Here is a 20,021-nt window from a genome sequence, read left to right as displayed (position 1 = left end):
AAAACTATAGCTGTAATCCTTCAAAACATATACGGCTCGACGCTGGCCGCCGACTCAGGCGTAACTCCACCTATCTATAAGCTCGCCCACGAGTTATACAAGCGCGTGTCCACACGTCGCCTGTTCGGTCGACACGTGTGTACAAATGAGCGAGTGTTTTACACGCTCTTAAGAAAAGAGTAAGATAATGAGTCCTTCTAGCAGTGGTAGAGACATATCAAATGGCATGAGATATGGCTCAGGAATTTGCATCCAAATACATTAATTTCTCACCAATATATATATTTTTTCAATATTTGCATTTTGGATTGTTTAGAAAAAGGTAAACCAGAGACCAAGTACCAGAGAGAAAGTGACTGCAAATCTAGAGAGAGAGAGAGAGAGAAAAAGAAAAAGAAAAAGAGGAGAGAGATAGATAGAGAGACAAACAAACAAGGTACAAATTTATTTAATTTTTTGTTATGGGTTGCCTATGATTTGTGATATTTTTACTTTTTTTCTCTTTCTATGTGATGTGTTTTTGTATAGAGATTTGCGTCTTTTGTTGAAAATTTTCTCTCTGCACAATCGATAGAAACTATTAACAGATTTTTGTCATATTCTAGAGAGAGAGAGAGAGAGGGAGAGAGATCGTAGCCATAGATTCCTCATCCTTTTTCTCTCACTTTGTACTTGAAGGGTTTTACGAGTTTTCTTTTTCTCTTTCTTTGCTGGGTTAGCCCAAAGGGGTACAAGGAGGGTTTTGTGAAGAGTGAGCAGTGGATAGAAGATTTATGTCTGCAAGGTCTGATTTGGCTGTGATTGGAGCTCCATTGAAGCTCTGCATGCGACAACTCTGTTTCCCAACTGTTTCGATGCCTTTGAGACCAAAGAGGTACATATGTTTCTTAAACCCATCAATTTTTTTGATGTTTTCATGTGTTTTCGATGATTTTGGAGACTGATCTGAACTGGGTCTGTGGTTTTATTGGGGTTTTATGGTTGCAGGACTTGTTCTGGAGTAGAGTGTTTTGGGGGTTTTCACATAAAACGATTTTTCTATCTCTTCTTGTTCTTGAGAGGGCCTCTTACTTGAAGCAACTCTGATTTTGAGAGTGATACCCTTTTTTGTTCTCTTGATTTTTTATTTTTTTTTCCTTTTCTTTTCTTCCAAACAAGATTTTCCGGGTATTTTCGAGGGGTTTTGCTGTGAAATCAGTGAAAATGCCAGACCCTCGATCACAACCCCCTTCCAATCAAAACCATATCTGCAAGAAATCAAAGAAAAAGTCTGTTTCTTCTGAAGAAAACACCCAAAAAATGAAGAAAATTCGAGTGATTTTTTCCGATCCATACGCTACAGAATCATCAGACGATGAGAGAAATGAGAATCAATACGCACCAAAACGTATTGTTCGAGAGATTAACATTCCTCTTGGAGTTGTGAATCAGCCAAAAGTTCTTGAAACAGAGAGCTCATGCCAAAGTAACAGCAATGGAGAGAAAGCGCCGCCCAAAAAGAACAGGGTTTTAACCAAAACCCTGAACGCTAATCGGGCGAGGCCATCTGGGTCAAAATACAGAGGGGTTCGGCAGCGAAAATGGGGAAAATGGGCTGCCGAGATTCGAGACCCTTTCACCGGAAAGAGGGTCTGGTTGGGCACTTACAACACCGCTGAAGAAGGTGCGAGGGCTTACGATTTGAAGAAGCTCGAATTCGAATCCATGGCTGCTTCGTCGGAGAGGAGTTACAATCACAATCAAAACCACTCTTCTTCGGTGGCTGAGGACTCTGAAAGCTTGTTGTCTCACACATCCCCATTGTCTGTCCTTCAATTGGACTCTTTAGCTTCAGCCTCAGCTTCAAATTCGCACGTTGATGTCGAATTGAATGTAACATTGACTGATTTTGGTGTGGACCACACCATTGTTGCTGATGGTCAGAAAATGCCCAATGCCGTGCTCGAATTGGACTCTGTAGCTTCTGCTTCAGCTTCAGATTCGCATGACGATGGCAAGTCTAATGGGAATGATTTTGGCGTGGACACTATTGTTGATGATCAGAAAATGCCCAATGCTGTTGCTGTGGATGATGAGCCATTGGTTTCTCAAATTGGGGAAGGGTTGGACATTGGAATGGAGCTCGATTCGCTCTTTGCTGATGATTTTGATAATTTGGATAATCTTTTGTGTGATTTTGGCAGCCTAGATGATCTCCAAATAGGCGGGTTTGAGGACGATCAACCCAGTGATCTTCCTGAGTTTGAGTTTGATTTCGAGTTTGGGAAAGAAGAGCTTGCTTGGATTGATGAAGTTGGACCCCTCAACATAGCATGCCCATAAGTTTTGCAGCTAGTAGTAATTTACTTTTTACATAGTCTCTTATCTCGAGAACATTAATATAATGGTTCTTGAGAGAGTGGTTTTGTCTGATGAGTGAGAATCTGTTTGTTTGTTTAATGAGAAAGTGTCAAGCCGAGTGAGTGAGCTGAATTTGATTTGTATGGAGAAAGAGAGTCCCTTTGGGTTTTCGTGTGCTATTAGAGCCGTCCCAAGGGTTGCTTGATCTTTAGAGAGTTTTGCTCATTTCTTGTTAAATCTTTTTACTTTTTAATCTACGAAGTTATTGTCATTTCAGTAATGGATCTTTTCCTGGGTCTATGAGCTCGAGTCAATACAAACAATATATTTCTAATGTATTTGAGTGTGTGGTGAATAATCTATTTTTCTTCGTGCCTAATTGGTTAAATTAGTTAAGAAGTCGATATAAAAAAATTAATTGATTCTCTTTATTTATATATAATTTATTTATGATTGGTCTAAGAAGAAAAGAAAAAAAATTAAAAATTAAAAAACATGATTGATTTATATCATTTTAGAGGTTACTAACTTTGGGAATCTCAACTATTTTTTAATAAAAATGTAAATTCCAAAAGAAAAGTTTTGAATAAAATCTTTATTTGAATAATCACTTCAACAAGTTCAAATTTTAGCATAAATTTGAGTATTTTTTGATAATGAATCACTTAAATAAATTCAAATTTAGCCTCCGTTTGGGAAGTGGGTTGGCTTTTTGGCTTTTTGGCTTTTTTGGCTATTTTAGCCTGGGCTAAAAAGTTTGGTTTGGGAATGACTTTTTGGCTTTTTGGCTTTTTTGACTTTTTTTGTGAGAGAAGAGTGTAATGATTATGGGTTGGATGTGATGTTTTGTTTGTTGTGGCTAAAATAGCCTGTTTTGGCTTGGTTTGGGAAGTGGGTTGGCTTTTTGGCTTTTTGGCTTTTTTGACTATTTTAGCCTGGGCTAAAAAGCTTGGTTTGGGAAGGGCTTTTTGGCTTTTTGGCTTTTTTGACTTTTTTTGTGAGAGAAAAGTGTAATGATTATGGGTTGGATGTGATATTTTGTTTTTTGTGGCTAAAATAGCCTATTTTGTCTTTTGTGGCTAAAATAGCCAAAAAAGCCTCCAATTCAACTTGCCAAACGGAGGCTTTGTCTTTTGTGGCTATTTTAGCCCCAACCCAACTTGCCAAACACCACCTTAACATAAATTTGAATAAAAGGTTTGTTTAAACTGAGTAAATGTTTTTTAGGCTCTGTTTGGTGGAACTGTGGAATGTTAGTTCCAGAGCTTGATTTTAACATAGTATTTGTTTACGATTTTTAAAAATTAATTCTACACTCACTTTTGAAAACGCGGTCAAAGGCAGAAAAATTTAGACTAATCGGTCGTCCCACTGGACGTCCTATCGATCGTGTAGTGGAGAGTGAACATTTTCGTTATTTAGGGTCGATTATCACAACAGGAGGAGATTGATGCGGATGTGGCCCATAGGATTAAGGCGGAATGATGTAAGTGGAGAAGTGTGTCTGGGGTACTGTGCAATAAATGAATACTCACTAGACTTAAAGGTAAGTTCTATAGAACGACTATTAGACCAGCGATGTTGTATAAGACGGAGTGTTGGGCAACCAAGAAACAACATGTAGATAAGATGAGTGTAGCTGAGATAATAATACTAAGGTGGATGTGTGGCAAGACTAGACATGACAGAATTAGGAATGAGTGTATTTGGGAATGTGTAGGAGTAACACCGATAGAAGATAAGTTGAGAGAAAATCGATTGAGATGGTTTGGTCATTGTGGGGATATATTTTCTGAATACTAACACGTGGCATGGTGACGCCGACGTGTCAGCCGAGATGCCACGTGCCTTGGTAGTTAAGCCGAGGTAATCTCGGAGAAGCCGAGGTCATCTCCGAAGATATCGGAATCTGAGATAAGGGGCAAGAGTCCTAAGGCACAAAGGGGACTGAACCAAGATAAGGATAAAACTCTCAAGGAGTTTATCTTTATCACTTAAAAGAGTCCAGAGTAAGCAGTGAACTAGAGTTCATAGAAGTCATACTTCTAGTGGGACTTGGATTGAGTATATTATAAAAGAGAGGCACCCCCGTGGGTCTAAGGTATGCAATTTATACTTTGAGTATTCAGTTTAGTACTTGATTATCTTTGAGAGATATACTGACTTGATCGTCGGAGTGCCCCCGGGTGGAAGAACCACCGCCGGAGCTTTTTCTTTCTGTTTCAGGTTACTTAAGCCATCTATTCTGCTTGTGCTCTCCAGGTGATCACTAAACGGGCAGTGTGGTCAGATTTTCACCCACACAGTCATATTCAACAGAGATCAACAGATGTAGTAGTGAAGAGATACGATGCTGTAACGGTAGATGGAAGTGTTAGGGGACAGGGTAGGCCTAAATTAACGTTGGTTAGCGTTGTAAATAAAGACATGGATTTACTTAATTTGACTAACGAAATGGCCTTTGATAGGGCTGTGTGGAGAAGAAGAATTCATGTAACCGACCCCATTTGATAGAACTTAAGGCTTGGTTTGGCTTGGTCATATGTTCAATCCTAACTAACTAATACGTCTACATTAGTATGCAAACACTTAAAATTTATATTCTATCTATAACCTAATATTTATACTAGTAATTTATTCACCCAATTCCATTGCACTAATAATCTCATCAAACTTAATCCGACAAACAAATAGGAATGAGAGTTATTTTGATTAATTTTTACTTAATTTGAAGTTTGATATAGGGCTCGTTTGAGAACTTGACTGTTTTAGTTAATTTTTTGACTGTTTTAATTTGACTAAAAAAGTTATGTTTGAAATGATAATTAACTTCTTTTTTTTTTTGTAATTAATTTGATGGTTGTGAAAGAAAAAAAATGAAATGATGATGGATCTAGGGAATGTGAGCATGTCAATAAGATAAAATGTTATATTGAATTCATAATCATTTCATTTTTTCTTTCACAAATATCACATCTAATTATAAAAAAAAATCTAACTATCTTTTCAAATATAAAAATTTTAACTTACTAAAATAATCAAAAATTAAACGGCTCCGCTACGTAGCTCGAATACGTTGCGGCTCGAGTGGCCCGATTTTGAGTTTCTATCTGGTGTGTGCTTGTGCTCAACTCAACTCCCATTTCAATTAAAAAAAAAAAAAAAAAAACAAAGTGAAGACTCCTTCCTAACCTAGCGACAGTGCCGCCGCTGAGCACCGATCGGAGTGCAGTTTAAAATTTTTTTTTTTAAAGATCTGAAGCTTGAAGAAAAAAATTTCTTTTTGAAGACTCAGATTTTTTTTTATCAAAATCAGATTTTTTTTTTTTATCAAAATCTGAAGCTTGAAGATTTTTTCTTTTTGAAGACTCAGATTTTGAAGAAAAAATCGTTTTGTCAGATTTGAAGCTGTTATCAAAATCTGCAGATCCGGATCATCTTCATCATCTTCAACATCATCTTCATCATCTTCATCAATTTCTGCAAACCCATCTTCATCATCTTCATCAATTTCTGCAGACCCATCTTCTTTTTCAAAAAAGAGAAGAGAGAAGAGAGTAAGGGAATGGATCATTTTTCTTCTTTTTTTTTCAACTCCTTCATCTTCTCAGAGAGAAGAAAAAAAAGAGGCTTTTTTTCAACTCTCGTTCTCTCTCTCCGATCCCTCCTCCTGAAACACCCATCTTCTTTTTTCTTTTTTTTTTTCTACTCCATCTTTTTCCAACTCTGCCATGCTTTCTTCTTAGAGACCCTAGATCCACGAGGTAAGAAAAAAAAAAAAAAAGAAAAAAAAAATAGAGATGATCTGGGTTAGCAACAAATTTGTGTTGATTTTTTGTGTTTGATCTAATCGAATCAAACATTTGTGTTGATCAAACAAATTTCCAAACAAACTCTTCACTTCCCTCTCCGTCTCTGTGTTCGAAAGAATGGAGGGGAAAGAATGAAAATGAAAGAAATAAAGAAGAAAAAGAAAAAAAAAAAGAAAAGAAAAAGACAGCCCAAAACGACGTCGTTTTGGGCTGTCGAGCCAAAAATCGAGCCAATCTTTTCGAGCTACCAGTCATTTTCGAAAATTAAAATAACATACTAAAATAGCCAACATTCCAAACGAGGCCAATGAATGCATTGGCAATTCCATTAGAGGTGGCAATCCTATTCTTATGCCATGGAATTTGAGAAATGGAAGGAAAAAGACAATTATGCCCTGTATGATATAAAAATAACAAAGTTATATTTTAAATAATATGACTTTTACATAATTTCATATGTTTAATAATGCATCTACATTAGTATGCAAACATATAAAATTTATCTTGTATCTCCAATTTAATATTTATATTAGTAATTCATTCACCTAATTCTATAGTGTTAATAATCTCATCAAACTTAATCCGACAAACAAAAATATGAAAGAGAGGCATTTTGAGTAATTTTTACTTAATTTGAAGTTTGATATAGGGTTCGTTTGGAAACTTGACTATTTTAGTTGATTTTTTAACTATTTTAATTTAGTTAAAAAGGTTATTTTTGAAATGATAATTAACTTTTTTTATAATTAATTTAATGATTGTGAAAGGAAAAAATAAAATGACGATGGATCTAAGGGATGCAAGCGTGGCAATTGCATCCTCAAAAATTTGAAAAATATTAAATATTATATTAAAAAATTTAAAATAATAAGAATTTGCATTCTTAAATATATTTTTGTACCTCATATCTGTCCATGATAAGTTAATTGTGATATTTTATTTTATATTTATTAATTTTAATTAATTTTATATTTATTAATTATTTTAACTAAAAACTATCTTCTCAAGCACCTCCATGATTTGGAATCAGAAGATGTCATGAGAGGACAAGTTGACCTCACAGCGTGATTTGACTGGTATGAACTTGAGTAAAAAACACGGATTTCATTATAGTGGGGTTTTCGTGCACTGAATAATTTTTTATTTTTTATTTATTTTATTTTTTTTAAAAAAAAAAAAAAAAAAAAAGGCGGTTTCAAAACATCAGGTCATTTGGATGTGATTGAAAGTTACAAATCCCAGTGGTTTTGATTTTTCAAAGGTAGGTTTCATGGAAAACACAATGATATGTCATGTATCCTTTTTAAAATATGCGCATTATATGTGTTTTATAATTAAAAAAATAATATAATTTTATATTTTTAAATTATAATTAAAGAATATATTATAATTAAATAAAACATGAAATACAATTAAAATTTTTATAAATTATAACTAAAATAATATTGTAATTAAAAAAATTAATCATAGTTAAAAAAATAACATAATTAAAAATATATATAATATTCCTTTTCAAATATGTATATATTAAAATTTTCCTTCATTTGAATATTCTCTTTGTTTGGTTAGCCTATTGCTTGCTTTTCTACAAGATTTGATTTGAGGCTGCTATTTACCGAAAAAAAAATTGGCAGAAGATAAGGGACCCCAAGTGGGCCATTTTATTTATTTATTTATTCCTTTTTATGTATTTATTTATTCCTTTTTTTCATTTGATACTGTTCATTTTTTTCCTTCTTAGCCTTGGTTTGGTTTTTGAGTTGGGATTAAATAAACACATAAAGACAAAAAAATAAAGGTCACAAAATGACAAAACACTTAACTTTTGATGCAAAATTATCAAATTGACCTATATACAAACAAAAAGTCAAAAAAGTATCATTTCAAGTGGAGGGCAATTTTGTCATTCCAATATAAAAAAGTCAAACAAGAAAATCAAACGAACAAAAAAGTTCCAGGTTAAAAAAATCAAAAGAGTAAAAAAAACCAAGTTTGCCAAACCACACTAATGTTTTGTGACGCCAAGAAAAAGATATCTGCAACTTGAGGCTGTTAAAAGATGTTATCACTTTGGATTTTAAGCTACTTTGTAAAGCTCCATTTTGTTCACAAGTGTAAATAAAACATAAATTTTTATTAGTTCAAAATAGGAAAGCCCATAATTTGAAATAAAATTTAAATATTTTTTTTATTATAAGAGGTCTACTAATTTAAATCAATCACAATATATATGATAAATCCATTTTTGATAAATTAGTCACTGGTGCAGGGGCATAATGTATACATGTAGGGACAGAATTAGGAAAAGATTATGGAAGGTCATGACCTTTTGTTTCTGTAAATATTATTATTTGTCATAGAACTTTGAAAACTATATATATATATCATTATATATATAAAATGGCCCCTAATATAAAAAAAAATATGTCATTCTTCTTCCATCTTGAATTCTTTTTCTATTTTACATAAAAAAAAAACTTATTCATCTTATTAGAAATTGCTTATATGGTATTTATTTATTTTTTTATGTATATATAATTTATATATCATATATACATACATGTGTGTTTTGTATATATAGTGAAAAAAAAAATATTTTTCTTTTGATCTCTCCAATAATAAAATCATGATTCCATCTTTATACACATGCTACTCTCCACTAATGAAACCTTTGAAAAAGAGATAGACATCACTCATCTTGTGTCATGTTTGATTTGTAAATATAGAATGTACATCGTCATTAACAATACAGTCATATATATATATATATATATATTAAGTTTTGTTTGAAAAGAATTTTTTTAGTCTGATTTTTTTATTTTTTTAATTATTTTAATTTGATTAAAAAAGTTTGTTTAGGATGAACTTTTGATTTTTTTTTTTTGGATAGTTTTGTAAGAGAAAAAGTAAAATAATTATGATTTGAATGTGACATTTTATCTTATTAATTTTTTAATCTATTTTACCGTTTGCTGGGACTAAATTATTTCCAACCATATTGTCAAACGGAGGCTTAGCCTACATTGTGTCAAGTTTTACATAATAATAAATCTATGTTCACAAAATCTATGACAAAATCGTATAAAATAATTTTGACTATACATATGAGATTGTGAGATACTTTAAATATATATATATATATATATATATATATATATTTATATTATGTAATTAATTTTGTACCTATAAACTTGTTGTCTAAATAATAATATCTAGATACACAACATTTTATATTAATATAATATCAATCAGTATCAATTTGGATATGTATGTCTTATGTACCATGAGACTGTTCAAGATTGTTCATATTAATTTGAAAATATCATGTTGAGTTTAGTGTTTGGAGAGATTCCATGAAGCAAAGAATAAGCATGTCTACAACTTGAGGCCATCAAAGAGATGCTTGTCACTCTTGGATTCCTTTCTAAGGCATAGCTGTATTCCAATTTCACAAACCCTTGTGCCACTTGGTCCTTCCACACTCTACTAGTGGGTTGTTTGGTGACAGTTTTAATGCATTTTGTTTGGTGTGCCTGTGTGGCATGGTGCAATGGGTGGAGTATGATGTAGAATTGAAATTATTAATTTATGATACTTATATTTTAGTTTTTATTATAATTTTAATTATTTTAATTAGATTTAGATGGATATTTTATCTAATAAAATTAGTTGATTTATTAATACTACAATTAATAATACAAAACAATTATACAATTTGAATTATATTTTTTTTATATCTATTGTAAAACAAACATTTATAAGATAAGATTATTTATTTTACTAATCTAACTGAACAACTAATTTTACAATAATTTCATAAATTATTAATCCCTTTACAATTATTCTACTAATGAAACAGGTTCAAGGGCATTATTATTAGTTTTATCTACCATGTTTAATGCATGTCAGTTCGTTATGATGAGAAAGTGGTTTCCATGCTAGTAATGTGAATTTACAGGAGAGCAACAATGCTATATGCATATAAAATTTGCATATATAGGGTTGGTTTGGATGGTGGGTTGGTTTTTTAATTTTTTGATTTTTTTTTTATTATTTTAGTTTAGGGGTTAAAAAGTTTAGCTTGAAAAAGATTTTTGACTTTTTTAATTTTTTTTGAAAGAAAAAATATAATAATTATGAGTTGAATATAATATTTTATTTTATTAAATTAAAAAAATTATTTTATTTTTTATGACTATTTTAATTATAAAAAAAAACCAACCTTTAGCTTTCCAAATGAAGCCATAGAATGCATAGAAATTCTCAAATAGCCTACACATGTAGGACCCGTGTAAAACTTGCTCTGATGTAAGAATTTGTGTGCATTTTTTGCATGGAAAATGATTGGTGGCCCTAAAAAAGTTGGCCCTAATACCCCTAATTTCCATTTTTGGAAATTGTTTTTTTTTTCTTTCTTTTTTCCTTTTTTTTTTTTTTTTTTTTTTTACCTAAAATGGCATTTCGGGGCATTCGAGCCCCGAAGCCTCGGGCCCTCAATCAGAGTATAAATAGCATTTATGACTATTTTAATTATCGGAAATGCCTCGTAGCTCGATTTTTCAGGCTCGAGTTTGGCTCGACAGCCCAAAACGACGTCGTTTTGGGCTGTCTTTTTTTTTTTTTTTTTTTTTTTCTTTCTTTTTCTTCTTCTTCTTTATTTCTTTCCCCTCCATTCGAACACAGAGACGGAGAGGGAAGAGAAGAAGGTCGCCGTCGCCCGTCGCCCGTCGCCCAGCCCGTCGCCGCCGATCGCCCAGCCGTCGCCCAGCCCGTCGCCGCCGATCTCCCAGCCCGTCGCCCAGCTCCGATCGTCGCAGCAGCCTCCTCCTCCTCCTTCCTCCTTCCTCCTCCTCTTCCTCCTCCTTCCTCCTCCGCCCCGCCTCCGCCTCCTCCTCCCCCTCTGAATATGCCCCCTCCAGTCCTCCTCCTTCCTCCTCCTCCTCCTCCTCCTCCTCCCTCTCTTCTCCTTCTCTTCTCCACCTTTCTTCGAGCCACAGATTCGAGCCACAGATTCGAGCTACGAATCACTGCCGTTTAATTATAAATAGCATTTCTCTATTGGAGAGATTGATGGAGTGGATCATGACATCATTATTATACATTACGCAGAGTATTGGCTATGCTTGATTTGTATTTATGAAATAATTTTAAAAAATAATTTTTCAAAATAAGTTTATAAAATTAAAAAATTTATTTGGTTATATATTTTGAGAATAATTTTAAAATTTTGAATGATTTAATTTTTTTGATAATTAAATAGATGGGTGTAAGACAAAAAATAATTGATTGATGTATAGCATGTATGTGTAATAAAAAGAAAAGTGATTTAATTTTTTTTTTAAATTTAACAAAACAAATTTTTAAAATTTTTTTCTTAAAAATTGAACCTTTATATACAAACCAAAAAAGACCATTATTTTATTAGAATTTTTATATTAAGACAATGTAACAATGCGGTTTGTGTAATTAAAAACATCTTAATAAATTATTTATTTTAAAGTGATAAATGCAAAACCAGCCAAACCATTGCCATTTTTTTGGGTTCAATCAATAGGAAATTAATTATAAATATTTTTATGAAATTAATTATAAATATGTAAAATATTACATTAAATTGAATAAATTACAGTCCAATAATAGCCATAAACAACATTCTCTAAAGAGTTGAACTTGCAACTTCTTACCCCAAAGTGATATTCTACTACTACTAAATTAAAGGAGTATTGCTATGGTATACATCTTCTAAAGGATGTGTACTACAGGCAAGTTATGACATTTGTGAGGTTAATTATCACAAATGTCATAACTCAATCTTATGAAAGTCATATTTAAAAAAAAAAAAAAAAAGAATTATAACCAAGCATCACATAAGATATAATCAAAGAGTTTTTTTTATCATAACTAAAATAATTTCATAATTAAAATCACAATGAGTCATAACTAATATCATAATTTCTATAACTAAGTCAAAATCAAGTCATAAATAACTCTCTATCAAGTCATAACTAAAATCACAAAAATTGTAACTAATGAGAGTGTGTACCATTGAATGTTGCTATTATAATAAGGAGAAATTCCTATCTAAAAAAAAATAAGGAGAAATTACCCTTAAGTTGTAATTCCATAATTTTATTACAAATTTATGAAAAAAAAATTATAATTATAATTATTAATATTTATAAAATTTATCATTTATTTGTAATTATTTTTTAAAATTCAAATTGATCCGTAATTTCCCCTATAGTAACCATCACACACTCGGAAAATATCGAGTAATTCTATTTCCACACATCAATTCTCCTCAATTCACACACTTAATGAAAATTTTCATTAATACAATTTTATCTTAAAATAAAAATATCATAATATCCTCTTCTTCTTTTACCCAAACCCTATTTCTAAAACACCACAATCATCTTCTGTCGCTAGCGTCACCTCTCTCATCCACTATCCTCTCCCGTCATCTCTTTCCCTATCTTCCTGTGATCATTTTTCACCATGAACTATATACTCACAAATCTCTCATTGCAAAATCATTCAAGATTGACTGTGGAGGTCTAATATGGAAATGAATGAGCTAGAAGTGGCAATGGTGGTGACGATGGAGGGTTGAAAGTGGCGGCAATAGCAGTAAAGGACGAGTAGATGAATGGAAAAAGAAAAATAAAGCTCTATTTAGTTTAATTTTAGAATATGTTTTAAAAGATAAATAAATAAACTTCTTATTTTAATATGGTTTTTATCTTTTTAGGGGCAAAGAAAATTTAAAAAAAATTATTTTTATCAAATTAATTTATATTTTTCTCAGAAAAATTTCAAAAAAATGATTCAAAAATCAAACCAAACATAGCCTTAATGTTTTAAAATTGAAAATGAGAGTAATATTGAAATATAGAGATATGTATTGAGAATTTATATTTTTATAATGTTTGTATTGACAAGGTATTCATTAAATATGTGCACTGAGAATAATTAGTGTATGAAAATAAAATTATCCAAAAATATCCTGAATTTTTTTTTTTTTTTTTTTTTTTTTGTGCATATGTCGGAAATAAGAAAATATTCTCAGTTGGGAGCCTTAATTGCTCACTTGCTCATTTAGGTAGTTGGGAGTTGTGTCATGCGTGACCATCGAAACAGTACTTCTGCAATTACAAGCGGGCAAAAATCTACGAAGGGAGTTCTAATTTGAGAGAATTTGACAAACATGTCAGCCTATCATCGTTTTATTATGTTAGAATTGTTTATTTTTTAAATTTCTTAGTATATATTATTTATGAAATAAAATTAAGTTGATTTAATATTTTGAAAATAGACTATATATTTTTTAAAAATAAAATAAAATAAATGGTTTGAATCATCAAAATCAAACTTATGAGGAGCCTCACAAACCTATCAAATTCTCTCAAATTCAAAACTTGTGAGAAGCCTAACTCTAATTATCTCAAAGTGCTTTTCCCCAATTTTATAAAATAATAATAATAAAAAATTCCTCTATAATAACCTTATAGCTCCTCAAGTCAAGTAGAGGTTTTATTTATTATTTGAGGTGTTGCATTGAAAAATATATTAGTGGTAGAATCCATTAACTCAATTCAACTAGAACACATGCCATCTTAGTAAAGAAAATAAAAAATTCAATTGATAATGATATGATATGTTATGTGTCAATTTTTTATTTATCGCAAATTTAAAAATGTAAGACATAACTTTTTATAAGTGATTTGTGAGACTTAAATTGTGTATTTTATCCTATGCCTGTGTTAGGGTTGCCTAGGAATTGAAGTTAGGGTTGCCTAGGAATTGAAGTTTTGGAGGCTGTTAACATATTAATATAATTGTTAATATAATATGTTAATATATTATAGTATGTATATAATGGTCATACATCTAGATAGATAGGATTCCTTGTCATTCTTTCTTTGTCCCTGCTTTCGGTCGCCCGCCTTCTTTCGGCTTCCTTTTCCTTATTATATTGAATTATATCATAATGATGTTTTGTATCCAGCTCCTATATTATGGAGCCTCTATTTGGTTTCTGAATACAATTTCAATTATAGAGAGTTCTCTTTCAATTTCACTCTCTCAACTCTCTCTCAACTTGTTTTACATGGTATCAGAGCACAGGTGTTTTTCCTAAGTCTCTGCATCACATTTTCTTTTCTTGGCAGATTGCTGCGTACCTCGTCCTTACCTAATATACAGATTGGACAACACCAGCATCTTCGTCTCTTCATGACAAAGCCAACGCCACCAGATTCATCATCATCTGAAGTCTCGCGCGCCTCCACGTGCCGCCAGAACATTAGGCAACGCGCTTCCTCGTTTCAGACGCGCTCTACGCGCCTCCTACACTGTCCGGTGCTATTGTGCGCCACGGCCTCATCTGCTAACGTGAGCCGCGTGTTTCTGACGTCAGCCGACGTCAGCCCTGGCTGCTTCCGTGCGCCGCGTGTTTCTCGCCTGCTAATGTGCGCCACGCAACTCTATGCTAACGTGCGCCGCGCCTGTGACATCAGCCCTGCATCATCCTTGTTTCACCAGATTCGTTAACTAATCCATTTTCTGCCTTTCTGGTCATATTTTTGGTCCGTTCACTCCTTTTCTGACTGATTTTGACCATCTGAATTCCCTGGTAACCTCGGTTTTTTCAGATTCTACCTCAATTGTGCTATTTTTCTCTCATGGATCGCCTGGACTCCTCTAACCACCCTATTTCCGTTATTCTTGATGGGACTAATTATGTCCTATGGGCACAAGCTATGTCTGGCTTCCTCAAAGGAAAGAAACTTTGGCGCATCATCACTGGAGATGTGTGCAAACCCGTTCAAGGGACCACGGATTCCGCTGCCACGGACTCCGCTGCCACGGACTCCGCTGCCAAATATGTCGACCGACTGGAAGATTGGGATAGTAAAAACTATCAGATCATCACTTGGTTTCGCAATACTTCTATTGCATCTATCAGCCTTCAGTTTGGTCGGTTCCAACTTGACTCTGCTTCTTCTCCTGCCAAAGCCATCTGGGATTTTTTACAAGAACGCTATCAGACTACTGGCCTTGCTCACCAATATCAGATTCTGAGTCATCTTCACCGTATGCGCCAAGAAACAACTCAGAACATTAATGATTTCTTCTCCCAAATGTATTATGTTTGGGATCAGCTCGCTCTTTCTGAACCTCCATGGGATTGTACTAAGGATGCTGCCTTGTTTACTACTTACCGTGACCAACAGTGTTTGGTTCAGTTTCTCATGGCTCTCACTCCCCGATCTGAGCCAGTACGCGCATCTTTCCTTCATCGCACTCCTTTACCCACTCTTGAGCAAGTAATTTCTGAACTCCTGTCAGAGGAAACCAGATTTGGTACTCTCCATCCGTACCCTGTGGATTCTGTTCTTGCCACTCCCCAGATTCGAAGTTCTCCTTCCCCACCTTCACCACAGAGGTCCAATGCCTGCAATTACTGTCACAACCGCAATCTTCCGTCGACTCATCTTCTGGTTAATTGTCCAGTTCGTCTTTGTCGGTTTTGCAACAAGACTGGCCTTGGTCATCTCCAGCAAGATTGCTTCCGCAATCCCGCCCGTGCCTCTCGCAATGGTCCTTCCATCGGGAATTTTTCTCGCAGCCACTCTCACCGTTCTGGGACTCCGTTTAAACCAATGCCTGCTCAATGCACTGCTGCTGCTGCCTCAGAGGATTTACCTTCCTCTGTCTCTATAGACCCTTCCACTCCAGTCTTCTCTCAAACCGATGTCGATGCCATGTTTCAACATTTTTGGCAGAATTTCGGTACTCCTCCATCTACTGCTTTATCTGTCACCGCAGGTAACACTTCTTGGTACTTTGACTCCGCTTGTTATAATCACATGACCTTTGACCCTACCATTTTTACTCCTTTCTCTTCTACTCCTCATGTTCCTTCTATCCATACTGCTGATGGGTCTCTTCTGTCTGTAAGTCATGTTGGTTCTGTTTCAACCTCTCACTTATCTTTATCCCATGTCTATCTTATGCCTGCTCTCACTTTAAATCTTATCTCCATTAGTCAATTATGTGAGCATGGTCTAACTGTTACCTTTTCCCGTACTGGTTGTTTGGTGCAAGACCCTCGGACGGGGCAAACTCTTGGGATAGGCCGTAAGCATGGACGTCTCTACGAACTCATCTATCTTCATGTTCCAGATTCCTCTCAGATCACAGCTCCTACCACTGCTACCACTGTTCGTCCTTTATCTCATTTTCAGCTTTGGCATTGTCGTTTAGGCCATCTTTCTGTTGGTCGTTTAAAATCTTTAATTTCCAGTGGTCATTTAGGTCATGTAAGTTCTGATGTTTTAGATTGTGTGTCCCGTCAACTTGCCAAACAACCTGCCTTGTCGTTTAATAAAAGTGACTCTGTTTCTCTTGCACCATTTGATCTCATTTATTCTGATATTTGGGGACCCTCTCCTACTCCTACTATGGGAGGCGCACGCTATTTTGTAGTTTTTATAGATGATTTTTCCCGTTTTACATGGTTGTTTCTTATGAAAAATCGCTCTGAGCTCAAACAACTTTATTACAATTTTGCTGCAATGGTTAAAACACAATTTTCTAAAAATATTAAGCTTTTTCGCTCCGACAATGCCATGGAATATAAAGATTTTAACTTTATTTCCTTTCTTCAGAGTCATGTTACTCAACCTCATCGTTCCTGTCCCGGTACGTCTCAACAAAATGGACGTGCTGAACGGAAACATCGACATATTCTTGACACTACTCGAGCTCTCCTTCTGTCTTCCTCTTGTCCGGAACATTTTTGGGGAGAGGCAGCTCTCACTGCTGCTTACACTATCAATTGTATCCCTACACCTGTCATTCATAATCACACTCCTTATGAGCGTCTGCATGGCACCCGTCCCCCTTACACCAATCTTAGGGTCTTTGGATCTGCCTGTTTTGTTCTTCTCCAACCTCATGAACATACCAAACTTGAACCACGTTCTCGCCTTTGTTGCTTCTTAGGGTATGGTATTGAACACAAGGGGTATCGTTGTTGGGATCCTCTTTCCCAGCGACTCCGTATCTCTCGTCATGTAGTCTTTTGGGAACACAAAATGTTTTCCTCTCTCTCTCTCTTCCGTTTGTCAGTTCCCTCACCCTCTCTGTTTTTTACTGAGCCTTCCACGGATCTGTTCTCTGATGAGCTTACCCCACTGCCCTTGCCAGCCTCTCTCGAGTTCTCTGATGAGCTTACTCCACCGCCCCTGCCAGCCTCTCTCGAGACTGCCTTACCTACTGGTCTGTCCCATGCACCTGCTAACTCTGATGGTCCTGCTCTTGCTCCCTCGGGATCCTCCCCTCCTGGTGAGTCTCTCCCTCTGGCTCCTCCTACCTCTACTCGACCACACCGGGTAACCCAACCTTCTACTCATCTTCGTGACTTTATTGTTGGTTCTACTGCTTTTTCTACTTATGAACCGACCTCCTATCGTGAGGCTCGCTCTAATCCTCTTTGGCAGCAAGCTATGACTGATGAATTGCAGGCTTTAGACAAAACTCACACTTGGGACATTGTTGATCTTCCTCCTGGCAAGACTGTCATTGGTTGTAAATGGGTCTACAAAATCAAAACTTGTTCTGATGGATCTATTGAGCGCTACAAAGCCCGCCTTGTTGCCAAAGGCTTCAACCAAGAATATGGTATTGACTATGAGGAGACCTTTGCTCCTGTTGCTCGTCTCACCTCTGTTCGCAGCCTGATTGCGGTTGCTATCACTCGACACTGGGATCTTTATCAAATGGAAGTGAAAAATGCTTTCCTTAATGGTGTTCTTCTTGAGGAGGTCTACATGCAACCTCCCCCTGGGTCTACTTATCCACCTCATAAAGTCTGCAAACTTCAGCGTGCTTTATATGGTCTTAAACAAGCTCCGCGCGCTTGATTTGCCAAGTTCATCTCTACTATTCATGACTGTGGTTTCACCTCCAGTTCTTATGATACTGCTCTTTTTATCCGGAACACTGCTCAAGGGACCACCTTGCTTCTCCTTTATGTGGATGATATGATTATCACCGGTGACGATCTTGATGGTATTCTATGCCTTAAACAGTTTCTTAGCCATCATTTCGAGATGAAAGACCTTGGTCCTCTCAGCTATTTCTTGGGTCTTGAAATCTTCCATGATTCGACGAGGTCTTTTCTCTCTCAGGTTAAGTATACCTCTGATCTTCTCACCCGCGCTGGTCTTACGGATTGCAAGACTGCCTCCACTCCCCTGGAGCCTCAAAGTCGTCTTACACCTCTTGATGGCACTCTTCTCTCTGATGCTACCCTATATCGTCAGTTGGTTGGCAGCCTTGTCTATTTTACTGTTACTCGTCCTAATATTGCCTATGCCGTTCATATTGTCAGCCAGTTTATGTCAGCTCCTCGTACCCCTCATTATGCTGTATTAGTTCGTATCCTTTGTTATCTCAAAGGTACCTTGTTTCATGGACTTCATTATTCCGCCCGCTCCTCTCTCCAGCTTCGTTCTTTTTCCGATGTTGATTGGGCTGGGGATCCTACTGGCCGGCGCTCTACTACCGGGTTCTGCTTTTTCTTGGGTGATTCTCTTATTTCTTGGCGCAGCAAGAAACAATCTCTTACTGCTCGCTCCAGTACCGAGGCCGAATATCGTGCTCTTGCTGATACTACTCAGGAGCTTCTCTGGCTTCGTTGGCTTCTTGCTGACATGGGTGTTTCCCCCTCTGGCGCTACTGCCCTCTTTTGTGACAATCAAAGTGCTCTTCAAATTGCTCACAATGATATTTTTCATGATCGCACCAAGCACATTGAGATTGACTGTCATTTTATTCGTCAACACGTCACTCGTGGTACTGTCCATCTCCATCCAATCTCCTCTGCTGATCAACCTGCTGATATCTTCACCAAAACTCATTCTCCTGGCCGCTTCGTTGAACTTGTCTCCAAACTCCAGTTGGTTGATGTTTGTCCTCCTTGAGTTTGAGGGGGGCTGTTAACATATTAATATAATTGTTAATATAATATGTTAATATATTATAGTATGTATATAATGGTCATACATCTAGATAGATAGGATTCCTTGTCATTCTTTCTTTGTCCCTGCTTTCGGTCGCCCGCCTTCTTTCGGTCGCCCGCCTTCTTTCGGCCTCCTTTTCTTTATTATATTGAATTATATCATAATGATGTTTTGTATCTAGCTCCTATATTATGGAGCCTTTATTTGGTTTCTGAATACAGCTTCAATTACAGAGAGTTCTCTTTCAATATCACTCTCTCAACTCTCTCTCAACTTGTTTTACAGAGGCACTGGTTGGTTGAACATTGTAAGTAATCTTTTTTTCAATGTAGGAAATCTAGTAGGAGATGTTATACTCTATTTGGTTAATTGAAATTAATTGAAATGATATAGGATTGGATGAAATAAAATTATATGTACACTGCTATTGAAAAAGTATTGACGACTTGCAAAATAAAAAATAGATTGCAACATAATTTCATATACACAGTAAACATAAAGTTATAAATAGTCAATTTGGTTGTCGTGAATGATCATTTTCTCGTATAGTATTTTTGTTGTAGGGAAGCTGACTAGCATTTTATGACATGAGATATTCAATTATTTTGGAGCTTTAAATCATAATATTAACCCTTTTTTTATTTATGAGGCTAGCATGGTTGGTTTATCCAATTCTATATAAGAATTTGACTTCCAGTGTCAGTGCGAGAGAATGCGAATCAACAATGATTCATCCCACTAAAAACATCATCACTAATAGTATTAATGCATTAAAAAAGTAAAAAAAAAAAAAAAATACAACTCCAAGATCAAAATATCACATCATTAATGACGGGAC

The 20,021-nt window shown here is 35.2% G+C and overlaps 1 protein-coding gene across 2 annotated transcripts; it reads left to right on the top strand.

Moving 5' to 3' along the window:
- The first annotated feature begins 206 nt into the window (after positions 1 to 206).
- Positions 207 to 2,620, top strand: LOC114288909 (ethylene-responsive transcription factor ERF118). Of its 2 annotated transcripts, none has more exons than XM_028232525.2 (3): positions 207 to 436; positions 720 to 874; positions 988 to 2,620. In XM_028232525.2, the coding sequence occupies exon 3, from the start codon at positions 1,204 to 1,206 to the stop codon at positions 2,320 to 2,322; it is 1,119 nt and encodes a 372-aa protein (XP_028088326.2). In that variant the 5' UTR covers positions 207 to 436; positions 720 to 874; positions 988 to 1,203; the 3' UTR covers positions 2,323 to 2,620. The 2 variants fall into 2 exon arrangements, with proteins under 2 accessions (XP_028088326.2, XP_028088327.2); XM_028232526.2 differs by having other exon boundaries at positions 306 to 436; positions 679 to 874.
- Positions 2,621 to 20,021: the final 17,401 nt, after the last annotated feature.

Source organism: Camellia sinensis, chromosome 5 (genome assembly GCF_055761805.1).
Source record: "Camellia sinensis isolate YWXY chromosome 5, ASM5576180v1, whole genome shotgun sequence".
In the NCBI taxonomy this organism is placed as follows: domain Eukaryota; kingdom Viridiplantae; phylum Streptophyta; class Magnoliopsida; order Ericales; family Theaceae; genus Camellia; species Camellia sinensis.
This window is presented reverse-complemented; position numbering and strand designations above follow the sequence as displayed.

What these genes read in the sequence shown, in the direction of transcription:
- LOC114288909 (XM_028232525.2), top strand. Translation starts at nt 1,204, where the DNA reads ATGCCAGACCCTCGATCACAACCCCCTTCCAATCAAAACCATATCTGC.